Source organism: Diabrotica undecimpunctata, chromosome 8 (genome assembly GCF_040954645.1).
Source record: "Diabrotica undecimpunctata isolate CICGRU chromosome 8, icDiaUnde3, whole genome shotgun sequence".
NCBI lineage: Eukaryota > Metazoa > Arthropoda > Insecta > Coleoptera > Chrysomelidae > Diabrotica > Diabrotica undecimpunctata.
Genome location: NC_092810.1, coordinates 82584534 through 82602873, shown reverse-complemented (window position 1 = coordinate 82602873; position 18340 = coordinate 82584534). Strand labels below are relative to the sequence as shown.

Below are 18340 nucleotides of genomic sequence, written 5' to 3'. Positions count from 1 at the left end.
GAAGATGGTTTTGATATTTAGAGGAAGAAGAGTTCTACTGATTTTATCAGTGACACCTTTAATAAAAGGTAGAAAGATTTTGGGTTGATCCGGCGGCAAGGTTTCTTTTTTGGATGGAATGGGGTTTAGATGTTTTTGAATGCTCTTATTGATTTGGATATATATATATATATATATATATATATATATATATATATATATATATATATATATATATATATATATAAATATATATATATATATATATATATATATATATATATAAATTTAAAATATATTCAATGGTTAAATAGCAAAGGTTTTATCGGTCAATAATTGGCAAATGAAAGTCGTCAACTACTTTATTGATTTATTCGAATATGTTTCGCTTTTATTTTTAATGATTTAAAACCTAAAAAATCTAAAAACTGTAGTGAACTGATGATGCTTGTAAAAATAAAAGCGAAACGTATTCGAATAAATCAATAAAGTAGTTAACTTTAATTTAAATTTAATTTTTAACTTAAAATTTTTAATGAATTATTTTAAGGTATGTAATATGCATTCGAGTGAATATAAAATTATAAAAAATATGCATTCGAGTGAATAAATTTCAATTATGTGGATTTTTAGATGAGCGGAAATTGTACTAAATATGCAGTGTATTCAACAAAAGGAAAGGTGTTTTTAATCCAGCTGGTAAAGGAAAATAATACTGTAGAGAATAAAAGGACAGACAGTGCTTCCTTAATAAAAAAAAAGAAGGGTTGGGAGTACAATACATCATATTATATAACTGCCAGCCTGAGGTAGATATATTAAGGACTTCAGAACAGCTACAAAAATTGTAAACCAAATTGAAACAGAGGTAAAATACTTTTATTTATTCAAGCACAGTTTTTATCGTAGAAAATGCAGAGAAACAACAGCATGCTGGCTACAGGTGATGGCCCTTTGAAAAAACCAAAGCCTGATGTAGTGCTGGAGTTTGTGAAAGTTGCTGTCCCCGACATATATGTAAGCATCGACTGTCCTTGGGACAGCACAGAAGTATTTGGAAGAGGTAAATTTACTATATTTTCATACTTAATATAATTGTAGAACAAAAGGAGGCCCACCAGCTAGGAGGACATGTAAGTTTAATTACTGTAACATCAGAATTATCTGACTCCCTCCATTGCTTTTCCAGTTCAAAATAAAGAGTTGTTATGTATGATAATTTTGAGAAATCCTACCTGTACATATAATAATAATTTCAAGTAATACTTGTAATATGACACCTATTGTTCCTATAGAATATGTCAATGTGCTTCAAATGGTAAGTAATCTTAAATATACTTATGGCAATATGTAACAATAATAACAAACACTACTACTAATGTAGTAGTGGCTATTATAATTGCAAATAAAAAACATTCGCCAAAAAAATGTTTGAATTATTCCAAAGGTTAATAGTAATCTATAGTTATTGATTTTTAAAACAATCATTTATATATAACTATTCTTATTTTGTACTTAATGTATTATATTGAAAACTGTTAAAAATTCTAAATTTAAATATTAGTTGTGGTTATTTTTTTTTGTGATTTTGTTTTTAATGTATACTATGGTGGTTGTAAAGCGATTATTATATTATTTTATATTTAACAAGCCTGATATTATTCCATTTTTTAGTTTTATAAATTGTTACATTCAAATTTACTTATCGTCAAGGTTTATAAATATATTTTTAAATAAAGAATATTAATATTTTAAATGTGTAATTAATTTTATATTTGATAAGGAAAGGTTTTATGAAAGGAATAAACACTTATTTAAAAGGAGGGAGACAACTCGAACCCAATAACGATATACTTGCTTAAGTCGTCTGAGTATAGTATAACCCTCATTTATTTTAAATTAAAATATAAAAAATACATTTCGACATATAAAATAAAAAAGAATTACATTTAACATAAGTATTCAATAATATATTCACATTCTCATACATAACATTGTTGAATAAAATGTCACCTAAAATTTAAACCTTGTTCCACATCATTAACATTTCTATTTACTGGCACATCAGTATTTTCTAGAAAATCATCATCACTATAATTATTTTCCTGTAAACACATATTGCAGACTACTGCTGTAGCACTTTTAGCATTATTATTGCAAGATATGTATTTAATTTGATTTGTAGGCTTCATTGCAGACAGGGAAACCATATTTTCCAGGTTCTAAATAGCCTGGATCAGATATATCAGGTATATCAAATAACCTATTTTTTATTTAGCCCATTATCAATAAATACCTTACTTTAATGCTGGAGTAAGTAGATAGTGCATGTGCTGCATGCATATTCACTATTCATAATAATTCACCTATTAATAATTCTAGAATTTGTCCTCTTTCCATTCTAACTCTTAATCAAGTTTGATCAACTATTAAGCTGCCATGACTTAATCCTGGATGTTGAACAACAATATCCATAATCTCAAAAAACAAAAAAATTTACTGTATTGAAACGAATTGGAAAAAAAATATAAATAAAAACAAACAAGTTTGGTTAGGATCCCGTGCTCAAGGCAGGTCGATCCCACGGTTCGTAGACTTACTACGGTTGCCCGGGTTGCCTCTTCCGACTGGGGTGGGGATGCTTGAGTTACGTCACCAGAGTACACAAGAATACAAAACCCATTTATTCGCGATTGAAACTGAATGTAGAGGGCAGGTCGATTGCAGTGTTGATTGATTGAAAGGGAAGAATTACGTCACGAGAGTACAGTTTCGGGCTTAATGTTCATTGGTTAGGCGGAAGAGCCAACCGTAATAAGTCTACGAACCGTGGGTCGATCCCAACGTTAGTAGATGTTAAGTGTCGATCCGATGCTTGAGCACGAGCTGTCATTTTTATGTACTCAAGCTCGAGTTCGTGCTCGAGATCCGTTTATAAAACACAAAAACGACTCAAGATCGGCCTCAAGCATCGACCGATACTTGAGTACCGACTATAAATATGGGCCTTAGAGCCAGACTTTATCGGGGTCACCAGCAAATTGAGCTGGCGTATCACCATGACGTTAAAGCCATAGAAACAAAAGAAGAAGAAGAACCCAAAGTCATATGATAAAATCATGTGATGTAAGAAGTCTACTTAACTGTTTTGCCCTATAGAAGTTTGAACACAGTGTCCATTCAAATATAAAATAATTTAGGGACGATTTTCACATTTGGTCCCATTGAAGATAGCTACAAAGGAGCTGTGAATTAAATTCACAAAACAAATTTTTGACGTTTGACTGTGTTGTCATGTCTTTATAATGTATATGTTGTAGGCTTCAATTACAAATAGAGAAGCTTTCAAAAACACATTTTTTTTATATTATTATATGAATTATGCAATTTTTTTATTTTTTTATATACAACACGAACGACTAAATACTCGTTTCTTCTCATATAAATTGCAGTTATTATTACAACATTTTTTTGGCATTTGCGTTTGATCATAAGCTAATAGATTTGGCAATCCTCAAACCACTAGTTGACAGATTGTTACAGATGGTCACCAGATATCTGTGGAAAGTACCTGAATACTATTCTTATTATTTTTTGAAAGAATTTCTTTTTTACTGTTAGTTTGTTAAGGCAGCTTTACATCTAGGCTATGCAGGTCTCATGCTATGCAAGTCCATCTTGCATGGCACATCTCTTTTGACCTTTTTACATCAGAGATATTTCTGTGCAATTTTAGATCCCACTTTCATTGTTGCCAACAGAGAAAATATTTATCAATTTGAGGTTATTTTATTTTAAATAAATATAATTAAGTACTAAAATAAATAATATAATAAATAAATATACACTATTTATGGTTATTAAAAGGGTGAAGGATATCAACCAAAGAAAAGAAAACGTTGTTATTGTTGAATATTGCTGTTGTAGCAACAATCATGAAAAATAATAAAAAAAGAAAACCTAGAAAATGCTGGGTCAAACCTTGATTGAATGCAGGACTGGAAAATTTGAAGTTACTCCAAGAGTTCTTGGATGCTAGAGACCTTCAAAGTTTTAAAAACTTTCTTCGAATGAACGAGTCCACTTTCCTTAAGCTCCTGGAAAAAATTAATCCCTTAATTCAGAAAAGAGATACCAATTTTCGCCAGTGCATTCCATCAAGGACCAAATTAATTATAACTTTAAGGTATCTGGCAACTGGTGAAACGTTTCGATCTCTAATGTACAATTTTAGAGTATCAGAATCAGCTATATCCCAATTTATTCCCATTGTGTGTAGGCAATTTATGATATACGCTAAAGATAGAGATAAGGTTATGTTTTATTCTATAATCTATTATAAATTGTTATGTTGGCAACATGAATTTTAACGATAAATTGCAAGAAAATAGCATGAAAAATAGAACATGTTCTAATTTTTCGTCTAGCACAGGAATTGCATGGAAATAGCCCGTGGGCATGCGCAGTTCCATGATCTGTCTTGCATGGCTCTTGCCTAGCATGAAAATAGCATAATGTAAAACTGTCTTTAACGTTCTATTGGATTTTTATTAATTATAAATCACATGCTATTTCCCGATTTATTAAAAAAACATGGCAACACAGTCAAGAACCAACATTTCGTTCTATGAACTTTAATTGACAGCTCAATTATAGCTATCTTCAATGGGACCAAATGTGAAAATCGTCCATAATTTAGTGTTATATGGGTATATTCGATTGTCTAGAGTCTAGAGCAAGTTGAGAATATCCCCCTGAATTAGCTGGGCAAATTATCCCCTGGGCTGGGATATTACCCAATACCCAATAAAGGAAGAAGAAGAAGAAGTAATCCCTAACCTTTAAATCTGAATATTTATAATCATATAATCTCATTTTTACAAAAACCAATTTGCAGCTAAACTTAAACATAATTAAGAAGCCAAATTAATTTATTTCATGTATAAAGTGTAGTCAATGTGTGTCATGTGTTTTTTTTTACTTAAAAATGAATTTCACATCTCTGAAAAAATTATTTAGAATATGTCAAAAACAACCAGTTTTAGTAGTATGTTCACAAAAACTAACCACTAAATCAATAGAACATAGAGACAGAGCTGTTATTGAAGCTGAAAAAATTGTAGGTTATCCTACCTCCTTTTTAAATTTGCGATGGCTACTTAATGATGAAGTTGCCAATATTGCCGTACATTTGAAGAAGCTAATTGGAACAAAACACCCCTTGGTACACACTGCAAGGTATAAAAAATAATTGAATATTTTTTTAAATCTCGTTTTTCTTACAATAGGTTGTTATAGGGAATTACTTTTAAATAAAGAAGTTCCATCCTGGGGACTAATTGTTTTGTTAATATCAAAAGCTGGTGGACTGAGGACAAAATTGTCCCAACTTGATTGTGATATAAATGCAGGTGAGATTGTTTTATTATATTAACGCGGTTAATCAGGTCTGACACTGACAAATTTTTCAATTTCTAATTTAACCCACCACTGTCTGTCAGAGGGCACATAAAGCTGTTCCGGCTATGTAAGTAGTCGTTAAGTCATGTTAAAGGTGCTTGTGCCACCTGATCTCCTAACACTAGACCTTATTCAGAATGTTACACAAACTTTACTTTTTATCAAAGCTAAGTTTCTTCTTAGAGTGCAATGTCCTTACAGAATGTCTCTACAAACACCTTGAATTTATTCATGATAACAGCATTCAAAGTAACAAGTTTCACATCTATACAAAAGTACAGACCATACATAATATAATTCAATGAGTTATTGGATAATAGAGGCCTGCATTTTTGAAATGTGTTTGTTGTCTGTTCAATTCTACATCTGATTCGAGAGGACAAATATAAATTCTGGGTGATCCAACATCTAATTGTCCAATATTTGAATCATTGTACTATTTCAAACATTTGTTTCTTCTTCTAAGGATACATCTTCTAAGGATAGTGCATAACCTTCATTCTTCCTCAACATTAAGGGTACATTACTTTTGTTTATTGCAGTAACTTCATTATTTTCTTTTGTGTTAAATTCATCATGTTTTCATTGTAATACTTGTAGTTCCTTATGGCGGCACCACACTTTGCTATGTGTTATTTGTTATGTGGCTTCGCTGTATTTGTTAGCCCAAATATTTGTTATTCATCAGAGAACAACAAATACACCTACTCCACACTTGTACCGGTGGGACAAACATGCCAAGTATTTGCCTCATGCATGTTTGGCAGAACCAAAATAGACATGGATGTATTGACAGTGGGTGCAACTTATTTTTTTTTTTTTTTCAAAAATGCAGTTTACCAATACTTGTGTAAATACAATGCAAAGCTGCAACTGGTAAAATCCAGAAATCTCATTACCTTTTTATTTGCTCACTCCATTTCATAGTAGGTACACCACAAAGTGTAATAAGTACGATTTTTATATGTTAACATACAAATTTGTTGAATTAATGGTTTAATAATAACGAAAATTACAATAAAGTTGGGTTAAGATAAACAGTGAGACAACCACTGGTGTGAGCAAAGTTGGGCAGTCAATACATACACTCCTATGCATCTGACTTTATTCATATCCTTTGAAGTGTGTTAAAAAACCGACAAGTGGACAGATAAGCATATTTGCTTTCAGGTATTTCAGGAATATACCCTCCACACATTGTCTTATGTGGCTGAATATGGTGCATAACGAATAAAGAAGTGTGGTGCCACTATGTAACAATTATTAATTTGCTTATAGAGGGTTGAAAGGGAGGAATTAACAATTTCTGGGCTTGGAGATAGGATAAGCAAATGAATTGAAACATTTGCGAACAACTACTCGTGTTTTGGTTGCAGAGCTGAGTTGTGGATAAGGATTTGTTTATTTGATAAAGATTGGGAGAACTAACTACAAAAAAAAAAGAAATAAAATAATTACAGAGATGTCCTGGATAACACGGCACAAGAAGATTCCTAAACTATTTAAAATAGTACACTGTTTCAAAGAATCATCTCGGTGCTTAGAAAGAAAGGTTTTTCTCTCCTAAAAATTTGAAGGGTTAATATCTTTAGAATCAGATGTAAAAAACGGGATGGGGTACGCCGGGAGTGACCGAAGAGGGGAGGTACAGATTTCTTATCGTCTATACACGAAGCGATGGTTTTTAATTTAATTTTAATTAATTTTATTCCATTCAATTCGTTTCAGTTCGATTCAATTTGATTTCATTAGACAGCATTCGGTAAGATTCGATCTGGTTCGATTATATTAGATTCCATTCGATTCAATTCGATCATATTCCATTCGATTTGATTCCATTCTATGCGATTCGATACTTATCGATTCAAATCCATTCGATACGATTCGATTCCATTCGATTTGACAGCATTCGATACGATTAGATTCCATTCGATTTGCTTCGATTCCATTCGATATCATTCAATTTGATTGAATTCGTTTCGATTTCATTTGTTTTCATTTTGTTACACCTCTACGCGATCTATTTCACTGATCAATGCATACTATCCGTAGCCCGCGATAAGAAAGCTATGCTTCCAAAAATGTATTAGTTCCTTGGACGTGATTCTAGATGCTGCTCTATTATCTGATCCTCAAGCCTAGTATGGCATACAATTATGGGGTTGTGCCAGCAAAAGTTACAGATAATTTTAACGTTTCCAGAACAAGGTACTAAGAAATATCGTTGAGGCTCCTTGGTACATTAGAAACACGTTGCTAACAACAAAGATAGGCTCCATTGTCAAAAAAAAATAGATGAATCAAGAGAATTAAAACAATGTAAGATGGTGCAGTGAAATGATATCAGAAAAGCAGGGCATAAAGAGATATTGCTTACTGATATTAAAAATAAGTTACTCATTGTTCTTTCAGTGAACAGATTATAATGTTATTCAGAATGGTGCATAAAAAATTGATCATGTTGATGAGTATTTTCGTTTACTTATATTTAAAAGTTCACAATGTTGAACCAAGTTTTTTTATTCCAATTGAAAAAATACTACATAACAATAATATTAATGTATTGTTAATCTTCTTGTAGGTATTCTTCATACCCAAAGAGTTCTTGCTGAGATAACTGAAATGGTCCGCACAAGTAACATCATCCACAAAAGTGTTCTAAATATAACAACAGAAGATGAATTTCAAGAAGATCTTCACTTTGGTAATAAGCTGTCACTCCTAACAGGTGACTACCTCCTTAGTAATAGTTTTCGTGAACTAGCAGCCTTGAAATGTCATCCTGTCAATGAACTTATATCTACTGCTCTTAGAGATTTGGTGGAAGCTACTTTTATAGAACCCAGAGACAAGTAAATTGATAAACCAACAAAAATATCAGTAAATCATTGTTTTTATTCTAGACAAAATAGACCTGTTCCTGCTTCACCACTCTCTGAACAAAAAGAAATTTTAGTTCCACATGAGTACGAACAGGATCTCCTACAATTGTCTGAAGTTTTGGGGAATGCAAAAGCAGAATGGACTTTGAGGCATTTGTTGGATGGTGCTAGTTTGTTAGGAAAATGTTGTCAGGTAAGATAATGTTGTTTAATGATGGTACAGTTTGGGAAATATATTTAAGTGATTTTGCCAAGTCGTCTCATTTTATTTCTCATGTGTAATGCCTTTATTTTTAAATTGAAACAAGTAAAATATTAATATTTTAGGCAGCCCTAATGTTAGCGGACCACTCAGAAACTCTAAAGAAGTCTGCATATATATTTGGAAGAAATATAGCACTAGCACTACAAATTAAAAAAGACATTTTACAAATAAGCACCAGCCAAACTGGACCGTTCAGCTTAATCAATGCTCCATTGATGTACCATCTTCAAGAGTGCCCAGATTTATATGTTGATCTCATGAAAGAGGTTGACAATGATAATATTAACTATGACAGAATAAGAAATGTTGTTTCAAGAAGTAAAGGAACAACAAAAGCTTTAGAATTACAGGCAGAATTTGTTGTTAATGGAAAGGCAGCACTAAATGAATTTTCTGATAATAATGCCAAGAATGCTCTGGTTAAAATATTAGAAGCAATGTAAAAAAGTCATGTTTACAAGCCGTTTTTTTAATATATATATTATAGTTTTGAGTTTTCTTGAACAGTACTATATTTAATATAAAATTAGTTTTTCTTGGGTTTAGGTTCAATAAATTATATTGGATGTGGAACTAGATTTTATTTTCCATAAAAATCAACGTTTCGGCAGGAAACCCTTGCCTTTGTCAAGATTCTAAAATGAAAAAGATTAAGAACAAACAGTTATTGTAATATATATACATATATATATATATATATATATATATATATATATATATATATATATATATATATATATATATATATATATATTATCAAAACGTAAAAACGGACACTGACATTAATGAAGTGACAAATAAAAGTTGATATCTGATATCTCATGGTTTACTGTCATAAAAAGCTCTTAAAGTCATAACCTCTCTCCACTTTACCTTTTTCGAAAACATGATACGCCCATATAAAAATAATTACACACTAATGACAGTAAACCATGAGATATCAGGTATCGACTTTTATTTGTCACTTCATTAATGCCAGTGTCGGTTTTTACGTTTTGGTAAGTTATATATATATATATATATATATATATATATATATATATATATATATATATATATATATATATATATATATATATATATATATATATATATATATATATATATATATATATATATATATATATATATATATATATATATATCTATATATATATATATATATATATATATATATATACATATTTTACAATTACTGTTTGTTCTTAATCTCTATTTTAAAATATTGACAAAGGTAAGGGTTTTCTGATGAAACGTTGATTTTTATGGAAAATAAAATCTAGTTCCACATCCAATATAATTTATTGAACCTAATCCCAAGAAAAACTAATTATATATATATATATATATATATATATATATATATATATATATATATATATATATATATATATATACAGTGTGTCCAATTAAGTCAGCAGCATATAGGAATCTTTTTAATTATTACTTTTATGAAAAAAAGTTGTTCTTTAAACAGTTGTGCATGGTCTAAAACCTAAGATACAGATATCGAAGGACTAAGATGAGTAAAATGACCTCACCATCAGAATTTAATTTTTTCATGTTTTTACATTCTATGTGATTAAAAAATAAGGCTTAAGGCAATTTTAGTCCGCCACTTCCCACCCCCCAAAAACATCAATTTATCGTTCTTATTATTTTTTTTTAGGTAGTATCCAATCATTTTATAAATTTTAACAAATTCACACGCGTGTTTAAGGCTTTTACAAAATTTGTCTATTTTTTATATACCCATAGGTTAAGTGCATAACATATAACCGAATTTTTTTTATTCGAAAAAAGCATATAAGTAACTTTGTTGGAGCTTACTGAATTTTTTTTTTTTTTCATTTTGTGTATTTGATCAGAAACTATATCTTTTTATTTTTTTCAGATTTTTCCGTATGGTGCGCCATCTTCAAAAATCCAAAAAACTGTTTTAAATATATATATATATATATATATATATATATATATATATATATATATATATATATATATATATATATATATATATAATATATAATACATAACAGGGTAAAGAGGGTTCATACTTACAAAAAAAATTTGTAGGTTTTTTTTAGATATTATAAGAACTCTACGATAACTTAACATTAAAACTTAACTAACTAAACGAGAACAAAAACCCAAGAAAAACTATAAAAGAGTACTATTGTTCATTTATTTTATTTGTTGGTGATTTTTTTAATTTGACCGATGGCTTCATTTGGATGTTAGTTTAAGTTCTTTTAAAGGTCAAACCACACTAATTTTTTCAATTGTTTTCTATCTGTTGTAGAATGTCATAATTTCACATGTGGCTGGCTTTCGTACATGTGTTTCTATGCTTTGTTGCTAAGCTTTCGAGTTTCTTTAACTCTCTCAAAACATACTAAAAATTAAAACAAAAAACTACATTAGGCAATGAAATTGTATTTTCAACACCCCTGTGAGAATTGTATTATAAAATTAGCAGAATTACTTAACATTTGACATTATATTATTTAATTTTGTTTTTCTTTCAGTCAAAACTTATTACTATGGTTTCCATGTCTCTTCTATTTTTTATATTCATTTTAGGTTAGTTTGGCAGAGGAAGTGTCTACTTTTATGCAAACCGCCATTGCAAATTTTGACATAATATGTAAAAATGTTTCGTTTGCACTTATTAAACAAGCAACAGAGTTATAGACATCGTACAACAGAGTTATATAACACACACATACATATATATATATATATATATATATATATATATATATATATATATATATATATATATATACATCTAGCGGTTAATCTGAGCTCCGTTCTAAAACGGTATCATACTAACTCCAGTAGAATATACACCGTGTATATTATTATCTAAGTAGCGCTTTATGTAGACTCCGACCAACATGTAGGATTAAGTGGACTCCACAACAGGATAAATCATTTGTGGGATCCGTATTTACCATTTCGCGTACACTTCTAATCTCCTGAGATGTTGCCAATAATTGTATTAGTAGTAGATTTTCAGATTTTACAGCTGGTACATTTTGGAACTTGAAATTTATTTAAATATCCATCAATTTAGTCATGGGGGAGTTTCAGGATTATTTGGCTAATGTAGTTAAATATAAATTGTTAACCGACACATAAGTTTATTTTACTTTTTAGTTTTAATAAACAAGGCGGTAATTTATATTACTTGTTTTATATATTTTTAAACATAAGAAAGTGTCTATTATAAACGTGGAAAAGTTAAGTTTCCATTTTTATTAATTAGTATTTTTTATTAAAAGGCATTGTCACTAAAACATTTAGTTCATAAATGTACGTACATCGGATAGAGTAATCGTGTAACAGTTTATGAAAGTAGAAGCCCCTTCGGTAGGATTATAATGCTTGTTACCCTATTAATATAATTAAAGAAAACTCAAACAACAGGGAGATCTTTGTAATTTTTGGATTACTGCAGTTTATGACATGCAATGTTTGTTTTATAGCGTAGTTGAATTTAAACTACAATAATTTATAAATCAATCTTTAATAACATACTTTTTTACTGCCTAATTTCAATAGATATGTCGATTTTTAATTAAAATATTTAATGCATTAAAGTCGCGTAGAGATTTTCACTAAACATTTAATTTTAAAGCTATTATTATAATAGTCCAAAAAAAAGTATAAAAGTGTAGGGAATTCAATATCCCACTATGGATTTGTTTTATAGATTATCGTAAAGCGTTCGACAGAGTCAAATGGATACACTTATGACTGATACTAAAAGAATTAGGTGTACAGCAACACCTAATTTTGCTTATAACTGAACTGTACGAACACACTACTGGACCATTTAAACTAACATTAAAAGAAGATTGAAAATCAAAACGAAATATAAGTATCTGGGAAAAATTTCTCAAACGATATTAATATTAAAAGGGACTTTAAAGAGCATCTGACAAAGCATGCTAAACCTTAAGGCGACTAAACCACACAAAATGGTTATTTGAGAAAAATTATAGCTTGTTCCAGAAAGAATTGTAAATATAATAACATTAATGTAGATTAAGAAGAAACGCTGAAGAAAAAAACAGTAGCGGTTAGCTTAAATAAAGAAAGGCAAAAAGAAGATGTAATTTGATGTTTTGAAAAAATCTGATCCGAATACTGTATGAAAAACATCTCATAGTATAGACATAGAGCGCGGCGGTGCCTCTGCCGTCTGGCGGCCATATCGGAAACTTTTACTACCATTTCATTATTTGTGTACAATTTTGTGTATGGTTAAGTGGCACACCACAAAAAGTGTTTTTATTTTCTCTTTTGTTCAACAATTAAAATGTATTGCTATACTTCTAGATGTTCCAATAAAATAAAGGATAATAAACATAAAGCACAGGGTAAAAATTTTTATTATTTTCTATGCGCTAGTTATTATAAACACATAAGCTATACTACAATTAAAAACTATGACCACTATGAAAAAATACGGTAGACTATGACTACATTTGTGCTTTAGCACTATAGTAAGAACAAGATAAAAATCTAAATTCCTACATAATTATATTAACGAGAAGTTAATAAAACTTTTGTTATCAGTAAGAGAAAGCGCATTTCAGAATATATTATGAAAAATGTTGTTGATATTACAATATCAGATGATAGGAATACAAAAATAAAAAACAACTTACCTTTTCAAAACAACAATCAATCACTTCATTTTATCACGAAAAATTTAAAAATTGCAATGTAATTGAACCCATTTTGCGAGCTATAGTTACATTGATACTTATGTGGCAATTAGCTGTAAAGTCATTAGTCTTTCGCGTCGTATCATATTTTCCTAATATTTTTTGTAGGCAAGCGGTTTAGTTTGTGTAATATAATATCCCCAATTCGTCTCATAATATTTAGTTTTCAAAACAGCTGTTAATAATTCGTTCACATTTTTTAAAGCTCTTTGCAGTACATTTGAAAATAAGTCGACAGTAAGATACTTTACTTGTAGATTACTCCTTGTTAAATTAGCCTAGTTCTGCCATGGTATTTCATAGTTTTATTCTTATGATTATATCAGTGTTTGTTTAAAATCTATAAATAACTAGTTTAATCTTTTTTTTTTTGTATTCCCAACATTTCTAATTAACTGCCTAATAGTCAATAATTGATTATTCACTCAATCGTTCCAGGTGTATTAGAAAAAATATTGTATATCCTAATAATTAATAGATATATAGCTTATATCGCTATAGTTTGTGCAGTACATTTTATTATCCCTTTTGTGTATGGTATGCTTTTCAGCAAGTTGGTACTTGCTCTTACTTCTAAATTGACAGATCAGCTGTTTAACTGCCTGTACTGAACTTTCTTCTTCATTTTGCAAATATATATAAAAATTAGTAAAACTCTGACATACCGTTAATTAAAATATTGGATACCCTATACTATTCAATCAACGGAAATACTAAGATCACACGGGGAGAATCTATCTCTATCTAATTAGCCTTTTTCGATCCATCTTTGGACATAGGCCTTCCCAATCCTTTTCCATTTTTCTCTGTCTGTCGGTATAGTCATCCACCTAGAGCCCACGTGCTTCTTGATATCATCTGCCCATCTCATTTGGGGCCTTCCTCTGCTTCGTTTATATTCCCACGGTCTCCAACTTATAAGAATTTTGTTCCATCGGTCTTCTTTTTGTCTTATATTGTGCCCGGCAAATCTCCATTTCAATTTTGCAACTTCTTGTCTAACATCCCTCACTTTTGTTTTCTCTCTTATCCACTCGTTTCTCTTTTTATCCATTAGTCGTATGTGCAACATTTGTCTTTCCATTGCTCTTTGGGTTTTTATGGTTATGTCCATGTTTGCCTTTGTAAATGTCCACGTTTGAGAACCATAAGTTAGAACAGGGAGTACGCATTGATTGTATACTTTAGTCTTAAGATGCTGTGGATATCTTTTGTTTTTAAGAATGTAGCTTAGTTTGCCAAATGCCGCCCATGCCAGTCTAACTCGTCTTTTTATCTCTGCTGTTTGGTTTTCTTTGTTACGTTTTATAGTTTGACCCAGATATATATAATCCTGAACTTGTTCTACTTCATCTTGTCCGATCCTCATTGTGATGTTTTCATCTGTATTTGTTATAATTTTGGTCTTGCTGTAATTCATAATAAGGCCTATCTTTCCAGCTTCTACGTCCAGTTCTTTCATCATTTCAAATAATTCTTCTCATTTATCTGTTATCAATGCGATGTCATCAGCGTATATTAGATGGTTCAAGCGTTGTCCACAAATTTTTATACCTTTTTCTTCCCATTCCAATCTTTTAAAAATATCTTCCAGGGCCTGATTGAAAAGTTTCGGTGATATTGTGTCTCACGCCTCTATTTATTTGTATTGATTTTGTTTATTCATATACTTTAATTGTTGTTTTGGCTTCCTTATATATATTGGCTATTAGTTCGGTATATCTGTGGTCAATTCTGCTGTTAATCAAAGAACTTTTCACTGCCCAATGTTCGACACTGTCGAAAGCCTTTTCGAAATCTATGAACGCTATATATAGAGGAATATGGTATTCATTTGCTCGTTCTATAAGTATTTTCATACTTAGTAAATGGTCACTTTTGCTGAATCCCTTTCTAAAACCAGCTTGTTGGGTATCCATCGAATTTTGTCGTCAATCTATTGGTTAAAATTTTTGTTGGGAGTTTATACATTACATTGAGGAGTGTTATGGGACGGTAGTTTTTTATATCTGCTTTATCCCCTTTCTTGTGTAGGATAATGGTTACGGATTCCTTCCAGTTGTTCGGGATTCTGTTTTCTTTCTACATCTTGTTAAAAAGGGAATGTAGAGTGTTAATTACCACTTTTCCACCATATTTCAGCATATCTGCAGTTATTGCATCTTTTCCAGGCGATTTGTTGTTTTTCATTTCTTTCAATGCTTTCTTTATTTCTGATTTGCTTATTTCTGGCTGTAGCTCTGAGTTGACATTTTTTACTTTAGCCTTAAGTTGGTTTTTAATTGTTTCTGGTGGTTCCTTTTTTGTTTTATATAGTTCTGAGTAGAAATGGTGGATAATATTTATAATGTCATCTTTAATGTTTGTTTCTAGTCCGTTTTCATCTTTTATTTTGTTTATTTCATACTTACCTAATTTCGGTCTTAAGCATTTCATATTTTTGTTGTTTTGTATTTCTTTTTCTATTTTTATTTCTTGTTCTTTTCTCTTATTTTCTCTTATCATTCTGCTTATTGTTTTATTGATTTCTACATATTCTATAGCTTCCTTCTTTTATCCATAAGCTTCTTTGTTTCTGTTGATATATAGTTGTTCTTTTTTAGATCCTTTTTGCTATTTCTTTTCCTGATGTAATCATCGTTGCTGTAAGTATGTTGTCTATTTCATCTATATCTTTGTCATCACTGTCTAATTTTTAAGTAAGTTGTTCTTTTAATAGGTCTTTGTATATCTCTTTATATTGCTCTAATTTGTTTCTATCTACTAGATCCCAGTTTTTAATTATTTTTCTTTTCATTTCATAGTTACCGTCAACACTAATTTTTGCTCTGACCATCCAGTGATCGCTACCTGTTGTGAATCTGTTAAGAACTGTTACATCTTTAATGATATATCGTTCCGTGGGCAGTATGTAGTCGATCTCATTTTTTGTGGATCCATTAGGGCTGATCCATGTCCACTTTCGTTGGGGCTTCTTTTTGTAAAAGGAGTTTATTGCGTATAGATGCTTTTCTTCTAGGTAATTCATCAAAGTAGCACCTCTATCATTTCTCTGCCCATACCCGAAATCTCCTATTTTAGTTTCTTCCTTGTTTAGTTTTCTACCCAGTTTGGCATTGAAATCTCGAATTACTAGTATATGACGATTTTTATGTTCTTCCATAGCCTTTGATATATCTTCATAAAATAGTTCGATATCTTCGTCATCATAAGCTGTCATGGGGGCATATACCTGGATAATTTTAATTGATGTTCTTCTTATTTTAAGTATGACGTAGGCTGTATTCGGGTTTCTTCTTTTCGTCGAGTTTCTGATAGGCCTATGATATCTCATTTTATGTTTGTTAATTTTTCTTCCAATTCATGTACTTTATCATCCGTAGACATTGATCTAATATTGTAAGTCCCTATTGACAGGTTGACGGATTTTTTTGATTTATGTTGTGTTCGTCTTAGTGGGTTTTTGTTTCTATCTATCAAAAGCGAATTATTGCGTCTCCCAGATACCGCGAGGCAGACCTTTGAGGTGTGGGATAATATTATGGGTTATTTCTGGTTTCGTCATAATTTACACTGAAATTACTAACAAGAGAGTGCTCTTACTTCCACATGTTCAAATTGATATATAGTACCAACAGATGCTAGTTATATACCATCAGTACTAATAAAATGAAAACTATCAAATTAATGTCAATTTCATTGAATAATCAAAACAATCGAAAATATATACCAAAACAACACAATAAAAGTAAAAGTAGAAGAAGAACTAACCGACCCTATTGAAGCTGGTAATGGGATAAGACAGGGAGATTTCCTGAGTCCTCTATTGTTCAACCGGATTATGGATGAAATAATAAAAAAGTAAGAAATAAAAGAGGATACCAAATGGGAGAAAAACAAATTAAAATAATCTGCTATGCAGACGACGCAATACTATTCTTTCAAAGTGAAGATGATTTACAACGTATGCTACACCAATTTCATATAACCGCCGGAAAATTTAACATGTTAATTTCCTCAAAAGAGACAAAATGCATGGTTACAACAGCAAGTTTACTAATATGTTAATTGGAGTTGGAAGGTCAGATAATAGAACAAGTGATGGAGTTTAAATATCTAGGTATCACATTATCTAGCTACGGAAAGCTCGAAACTTAAGTGGAAGATCCACTGAATAGAGCAAACAGAGCCGCAGGCTGCCTAAATGAAACAATCTGAAGAAATAAAAATATCGGGAAAGAAACCCAAGGGCAGAATTTACAAAACAGTTATCAGACCAATAATGACATACGCAGCAGAAACAAGACCTGACACAGAGAGGACAAAAAGGATGTTAGAAACAACAGAGATAAAAACACTTAGAAAAATTGATGGTAAGACACTATGGGACAGAGCTAGAAGTACAGATATACGATGTAGATACAAGGTGAAGAACATCAAGAACTGGTTAAGAAATAGAAGAGTAGAATGGAACGATCATATAAGCCGAATGACAACAAATGGAGTAGTAGACACGGCAAGAGACGGTTACCCAATAGGAAGACGATCAGTAAAAAGACCACGAAAACCATGGAACGGCAACTTACTGGAGACACATTGAAAAATAGACAGAGTCATGTCTATATAAAAAGAAGAAGAAGAAGAAGAAAAAGATACACAGGATTGACAGGATAAACAATAAAATAGCTACAAGAAAGAGAAAATGAATCAGTCATATTAATGTAGAATAGCAGAGGACAGAGTATTTGTCATAGCCTTAGACAAGTGCCCAATTGAAAAAAGACCACAGGTCGTTCAAAAAAGACGGAACTCTAGAAAGAAAATAGAATAGATTTAACAAAGAAAATAAAAGCATAAACATGTCTTTTCCTACTCTTTTAATATTGAAAATACGCAAATAGAACCTTGAATTAAAATGTAACCTTTGATACCTGTGATAAACCCATCACCTGAACAATGGCGCCGATGTATGAAGTTGAAATTTTTTACACCTATTTTAACTGTTTATTTTTTTATTA

General features: G+C 30.7%; 1 protein-coding gene across 1 annotated transcript; it reads left to right on the top strand.

Annotated features, from left to right (window-relative positions):
• Positions 1–4535: 4535 nt before the first annotated feature.
• On the top strand, positions 4536–9081 carry LOC140448467 (all trans-polyprenyl-diphosphate synthase PDSS2-like). The gene is made up of 5 exons (XM_072541544.1): positions 4536–5217; positions 5278–5390; positions 8021–8291; positions 8343–8514; positions 8649–9081. The coding sequence occupies exons 1-5, from the start codon at positions 4967–4969 to the stop codon at positions 9027–9029; spliced, it is 1188 nt and encodes a 395-aa protein (XP_072397645.1). The 5' UTR covers positions 4536–4966; the 3' UTR covers positions 9030–9081.
• Positions 9082–18340: the final 9259 nt, after the last annotated feature.